General features: G+C 39.1%; 2 protein-coding genes across 2 annotated transcripts; one reads left to right on the top strand and one right to left on the bottom strand.

Moving 5' to 3' along the window:
* The first annotated feature begins 2,336 nt into the window (after positions 1-2,336).
* On the top strand, positions 2,337-3,519 carry LOC110785904 (SWR1 complex subunit 6). Its single transcript, XM_021990419.2, has 4 exons — positions 2,337-2,621; positions 2,712-2,814; positions 3,013-3,122; positions 3,224-3,519. Exons 1-4 carry the CDS (start codon positions 2,517-2,519, stop codon positions 3,425-3,427), a joined length of 522 nt encoding a protein of 173 aa, XP_021846111.1. The 5' UTR covers positions 2,337-2,516; the 3' UTR covers positions 3,428-3,519.
* Positions 3,520-3,586: 67 nt separating this feature from the next.
* LOC110785903 (laccase-3) lies at positions 3,587-6,524 on the bottom strand. The gene is made up of 6 exons (XM_021990418.2): positions 6,376-6,524; positions 6,108-6,259; positions 5,764-6,008; positions 5,552-5,680; positions 4,126-5,079; positions 3,587-3,995 (listed from the first exon to the last, which is right to left on the bottom strand). The coding sequence occupies exons 1-6, from the start codon at positions 6,478-6,480 to the stop codon at positions 3,865-3,867; spliced, it is 1,716 nt and encodes a 571-aa protein (XP_021846110.1). The 5' UTR covers positions 6,481-6,524; the 3' UTR covers positions 3,587-3,864.
* Between the last annotated feature and the right edge of the window lie 281 nt (positions 6,525-6,805).

The raw sequence follows: 6,805 nt of genomic DNA, 5'->3' as shown, positions 1-6,805 counted from the left end.
TAAGATTGCATATTTTCCTAGTTCATGTGAGTTATGAACTCATCATGAACACCCCTGGAATTGAACAAAGTAAGCAAAAAAGTGAAATGCAATGAAAGGTAGAAGTGTAGATGTGGAAGAGTCCCGGAAATTTACCTAGAATTAGGTGTTGATTAATCTCCAAGCTTGGACTCCTAAATTTCTTAGGATATTAAAATAATGAGCCTGAATCTCGAAGGGTTTGTATGATTGAATTCTGAAGAGTTTGGAAGATTGAATTTTGAAGAGCTTTGAAGATTCAATTTTGAAGAGTTTTGTGTTTGGAAATGGGTAGGGCTTTGCTGATGTGTTTTTGTGTCTTGCCCTCTCATTTGAAGTGGGAAAAGGGGGATATTTATAGTGTTTAATTATAAGGTGTGAGGAGGTGGTGGCATGTGCACCTGGTGCAAGTGCCTTGGTGCGCCTGGGATAGGGCTGCACGCTTCTCGACACAAAACTGTCTGGTTTAGGTTCGGTCGTGAAGCATGTTTTTCATTGTTTGCTTGATGCTTTGTGTCCTTGCTTGGTTGGCAAGGAAATAAAATATTTGCGACTTGAAAGTGACATTTTTAGGAGAAGTGTATCACAAGTTCAAAAAAGGTTCACGAAATTGCTTTTTGCTCGGGTTTCGAAACCGGGGCCAGGGTTTGTTCGAGTTTGGGACCGACTCTCGTTTTCACAAGTATTTATATGATTTTGAGTGGAATCGTGCCTCGTAGTTCAGTTATGGCATCAGATTTTGCAAATTAACCTTGGAAATGTGTTTGAACTTCAATTGGGGTTCGAGATTAGGATTTGGGCCCGAGAAGTGCATCTTTGTATTGGAAGATCAGATTGGAAATCGAACTTGGGATTGAATTTGTGGAGCTTTGAATTAGGAAACATAATTTGAATTTTGGAGTTAGGATGTGGTTTGAATTGGAATTGTGTTTGATTTGGATTTTGTACTTGAGTTTTGAACGAAAGATCGGAATTGAATTGAATTATGTCCTTTGCAACCGGTCGCTTGTGCTTAGAGATCAATCGCCCACATCTATTGGTGGTGTCGTCATCAGACTTTAGGAAAATTTGGTGTCTACAACTAGTATATAAGATCTTCGTAGTAATGCAATTTCATGCGGTCATGGCTAAACTTGATTTTTAATCTCTATAAGCTTCTCACCTAACACCATCCTTATTAGTGGTAATGAATAGTGTTTAGAGTATTTCCTTGAATCGGTTAAGTTTCATTCGAACAACTCAACATGAGGGTCTAGATATTTTTACAAATGTGTTTTGAGAGTATTGTATAAATTATCTACGAAGTATAGTTGTATTATGTAATTTATATTGCTCAAAATCAATAAAGCTTTATTATCTTCTATCCACGAAGATAGCTAACAAATAGTTAGTGAAACACGTTACTCCGTATATCTTATCGACACCTTCACGACTATAACTACATTTACGGTACACCACCCTCAAGGCATCAAGAGTTGAGGAAGTCTATATCCAAAGTGACTTGTGTCCAAAATGGACGCAAGTGACTTGTTATTGATTGATTTGATATCGGTAATAATTAGTGTGTTATTGGTCTACCAATACGCTGCTAATTAGTACCAATAAGAGACACTTATGTTATTGGTACTGACATACTCTTCGTTGGTACTAAAAAAATATTGTATTTAATGACTTTGTCTAATTTGATAACAACTAACAAGCCATCTGCTGTTTAGAAACCCTCTCAAAAGCCAACCACTACTACTTTACTTTCTCTGCCTTTGTGACTCACTAAAAAAAAAAAACATAACCGATGTGGAATATGGCCTGAGTTTATTGGATATTTTTGACTGTGGCCCTAAAGAATGGAAAATATTTGGTTGACCCTAAGGGTTGACAACCCCTAAGATACATATAACATAAAATAATATATAAACATAATTAATTGAAGAGAGAGTGTTATATGTAAAGTTTCAATGCATTTGTAACCAATCAAAATTTAATATTAAAAGGGGTTACCAACCCTTACTCGATCATCACAATTTGGATTATACACCCGGGTGCACAGTGCTCATGGTGCACCCTGAAGAACATTTGTTAAGTATCTAAAGAACATGAAGAATGATTTCAATGTATATATGTAAATGAAATATTTGCAACATATGTACTATGAATTTGAACTATATGTTCATTTAGCATATGTTCTATGGATATGAATGATATATTCTTTGCATTTGAACTATATGTTATTTTAAAAATAGGGTGCATAGTGATTATTGTGCACCCGGGTGTATAAACCATATTTCGCACTATCATTGTCCCTAAGGAATAAGCGAAGCTCAATGCGAAACCCCAGCATAGCTAATAACAAACCTCATTATTTGGGCGGTGAAACTGGATGGTGACAAATTTGGGATTTATCACTCACTGAATTTCTGAAATTGAGCCTATTATCCCCCCCAGTCAATTCGAAAGATTTGCCAAAGAAACTCGATCAAAAAGCTGTTAATTTTCCGACAATGGAGGACGATGCCTCCGTCGCGTTCCGGCGGACGTCAACAAGATCTCGTAAGGTCGCCACTAAAATGGTGGCCGCTCTTGCTAGCTCCGACAATCGAACTCAGGTCTCACCTCTCTCTCTCCCTGTCTCCCCCCTCTATCTCTCTTTTCGGAGTAAATCACTTCTGAAATAACGAACTTTGTTGTTTTAACAGGCGGCATTAGCTAGGCTTGAAGCTCTGGAAAACGATAATGGCGGAGTAGAAACAGTCGAAATCAACGACGATGATGAAGCTTCGCTTGATGATGATGAAGAAGGTAGGTTTTACTGTAGAATTTGTGAAATTTTAGGTTGAATTGGAGTTGCTAAATACCGATTAATTGAATTTTACTGTTCTTATTTGTGTTGCAAGCTGTAAATTAAGAGATTAGGTTAATGAATGTATGATAATTATACACTATAATGTTTGATTTAATTTAGTATATATGAAAGTGAGAAACTCTGTGTTTTGTCAGCATACATACAGAAGAAACAGTCGTTGAGTATGAAGCGGAAAACTCGTCAAGGGAAAGCACGAGAAAATGCGAGGAAAACTCCCAGAACATTTCTGGAGCTAGTTCATGAGGTGAGCGACTGGAGAAGTAGCTAAAATATCTTGTAATTTGCTTTATAGGTTACTTTACACAATTGTGCTTAGCAAATTCTGGTCTTTGATGGTGGAAACAGGCGAATTTGGAGGCATTTCCCCCTCACGTACCAAATTATTTGAGGGCAGCTGTTGGACCTCCAAGTGTAACCTCACGCCGTCATTTCTGCACGGTTTGTGGATTTACTGCCAATTATACGTGTGTTAGGTGTGGCGTGCGGTTTTGCTGTATCCGGTGCCAGAAAATACACAATGATACTCGTTGTTTGAAGTTTGTTGCTTGATTAACTATGAGGCATGCTGTGCATAAATTTGTAAGTCTTGATGTTAACTTGTATTTTAGCATCGTTAGAAATGAAGTATCTTGTTCCTGAGAGTTTTTGTTTGATGTTTTTAGTTGGTTTTCGACATATCTTTGAGTTTCCTTAAAATGGTATCTAGACTTTGAACAACAAAGATGGATTGTAATTACAATATATATAGGCAAATTGTTGCCGCTATATTAAATTGATATGAACAGACTTGTTTACATTACAATAAAAAAAACACACCAACATGATCATCTTTTGAATGGAGCTTGCCTTTTACCTTGTCCAACAGCCTTGAATAACAAAGTGACAATACGGAATCTGGGTACATTGATATTGGATGAATAATGTCTCTTAGGCAGTTAGGCTGTTCACCTGTTAAGGTAAAAGTGAGCTTGAAGCTTTTGCTGTTGTCAACATTGAGGAAGCTGTGGTGGAGGAGCCTCTATGGAATTTAGTTTACCGACACCGTTCTCAACTAAGAAGGCCATAGCCAAACCCCAGCCAATGTGAACATCAAGGTGACAGTGCATTAGCCAGACCCCTGTTCAGACAGTTGAGAAGGAAGAAGAATCTTAGCATCAGTAACTTCTAACGGTATTATGCGAAGTAGTGTTGAATTGTCAAAAGCTTAAAAGAATGCGTAAGATATGACTAAGTTGTGTCTGTGTTACCTGGGTTATCAGCCACAAATCGGATGGCTACCCATCCACCAGGTGTTGTTCCAATTGTGTTCCTTACTGGTGGATCAACCAAATTAAAGTTGGCGGGATCTCTTGTTGGGTCAAAGTTACCTTTGCCAGTGCCAACGACGAAGAAATGGTAACCATGGAGATGCATTGGATGGTCTTCAACTGTGAAGATATTAGTGTTCTGTAAAACAATTTGCACATGAGAACCAAACTTCAACTTGTATAGTTTAGTCCCGCGTAAAGGTGTCCAGAGCCCTCGGCTTACGTTGCCTGTGTAATCAAATTGCAACGGGGGCACTGGGGGAAAGTCTGTTGTGAAGACACCTGGAGTATTTTGGTACAGGGCCTGCAGTATGGAAGTTCCTTTAGGGAATACAAAAGATACGTTGTTCATGCTAGCAGTGAACCTGGTGTTGTTGGGGCCTTGACAACGGAAACTTGGACGTGAACAGTTGATCTGCCCGAGGTTGATTGTGAAAAATAGGTTTTCATGAATCTCAAGTGGGACTTTCCCCTTAGAAAGACCCCTAAATTGAGCTGTGAATGCATTTGCGGTGTTTGTGTCATTCCAGGCTGGTAGTTGTGGGAGAATGGGTCTTATAGGACTCCCATTTTTGGATTTGCAAGCAGCAGCCTTGTATTCAAGGATTGCAGTTGTGGTGGTGTTGTCAAAGGCAACCCCAGGAGCACTGGCGTAAGCTGTAGCTGCCATATAGTAGCGACTTGGTGGTTGATTAGCGGTGACTAGGACATTGGTGGTTTGACCTGGGCCAATCATCACAACATTAGTGGTGAAAGGCTTCGTGTATACTGCATCCGCCTCAACAACTGTCATTTGGTGGTTGGCAATTGCAAAAAAGAGCTGTTGATTGAGTGCAGCATTGATGATTCGAAGAAGAATCGTCTCACCAGCTTCGACAGGGAATATTGTGGTGTCTGCACAAATTAAAGCAGTAATTATACTATTTTAATTGGAGGTATGAGATGCTTGATCAGTTGCAAACATCCTTTCTTATTTTCTCTATGTTCTTTTCTAGTACTGTGCTTTCTTTTCTAGGGTACACTGGTGCAGTTACTTATCATGTCTCCTGGTGTTAAAAATCCTGGTGGATGTGCCATTTATCACGAACTTGACTATTGAGGGTGGTGATTATTATTGATAATGCATAGTTGTAAGATGCCAAGTAAGAGCTGCTCTGCGGGTTTTTTCCAGGGCTTAATTGCCCCTATTTCAATAAAAACTCCTGCTGATTTAGGCCATATAAGTCATACAGCCTAAATCTTTTGGCATTCTTTATGCATTTTTATTAGCTTTAACACTACCTAAACCCTAATACTGCACATAACATTAGTCATCATCTGAATGGAGCAGACTGGCAGATATGAGGATTAGTAGTTGAAACAAAACCTTTGTTGGAGCATGCATATAGATCACCAGGTTGAGCATTGATTGTATATGCATCTGATATATTCGGAGCTGCTCCTGTTATCATAGCTTGTCGAAGGACCTGCATTGGGTCTCTATTCCACCATTCCCCTGTAAATCACTAGTTTTTAGAGTCATCTTCATCATTATTATACTTTAATTATTATTATCAGGGTTTGTTCACTTTGCTTTACCTAGAAGAAGAGGAAATTCTCTTGTGGGTTTTAGGAAGGGATATGAAGATCCCGGCTTGGGATATATGATTAGAGCCCCATATACAGTAGCTCTTAGCCATTTGCTGTGAGCATGCCACCATAAAGTCCCCTCTTGGTTCTCAATGGTGAATCGATACGTGTAGGTGCCTCCGGGTTTAATCGGGCACTGTGTTACATACTCGGGTCCATCTGCCCATGGGTTTCTCATTTGACGGACCCCATGCCTGAGTGAAAGTTCCGAAACATGTTAGGTTAATGAGAGTTATGGCCTAGTGACCTATCTCAAGAAGTATTATGGGGGTAGACGTGTAGTTAATACTTACCAGTGGAGACTGATATCGTATTTGCCAGCATTTGTGACTTTGATAACTAGGGTGTCTCCATTGTGTACTTGTAGGGTTGGCCCTGGAAACTGACCATTCACTGTCATAACCTGTTGGGTTTGGCAAAGTCTATTCACCGCCGTTGGTTGAATCTGTGTCATTTAACCCAAAATAAAGTTAATAAAACAAGAAAGAAAAGTTGATGTACTGCAATTTCATGCATGAATGTTAAACTGCATGTAAGTAAGACTGTAGGAAAGGAACTTACAACAAACTGATGATGGTGGATCTCTCCGTTTGCTAAACAAGCTGTAAACGCTAACATTAAGAATAGTCTAAGGAAAAGGCTACAATGTGTGCTGTGCAATTCCATCTTACTTCTTTTGCTATGCCTTTTGCTAGAGGGAAGCTTTTGAAGGCTGTCTGTTGGAAGTATGGGGAGAGGTCTCAAGTATATATACGTAGGAGAGTGAAATGGAGTAGTGGCCTAATACCATAACCAACATAGTATAAATGGTATTTGTGGATTAGGTGTCGAGTCAAGTACTGTGTCCAACAATGGAGAAGATTTGGTGCACCCACTTTACCTTGTCAAATTATTTTAAGATTGATGATTTTGTGCTTAAGCTTAAAACCTTCCCTGGTGGCGTGTTTAATGAAAATGTTGTATTATATGTAATACTCCGTAAAGTTCTAAT

This window comes from Spinacia oleracea, chromosome 6, assembly GCF_020520425.1.
Source record: "Spinacia oleracea cultivar Varoflay chromosome 6, BTI_SOV_V1, whole genome shotgun sequence".
In the NCBI taxonomy this organism is placed as follows: Eukaryota; Viridiplantae; Streptophyta; class Magnoliopsida; order Caryophyllales; family Amaranthaceae; genus Spinacia; species Spinacia oleracea.
This window is presented reverse-complemented; position numbering and strand designations above follow the sequence as displayed.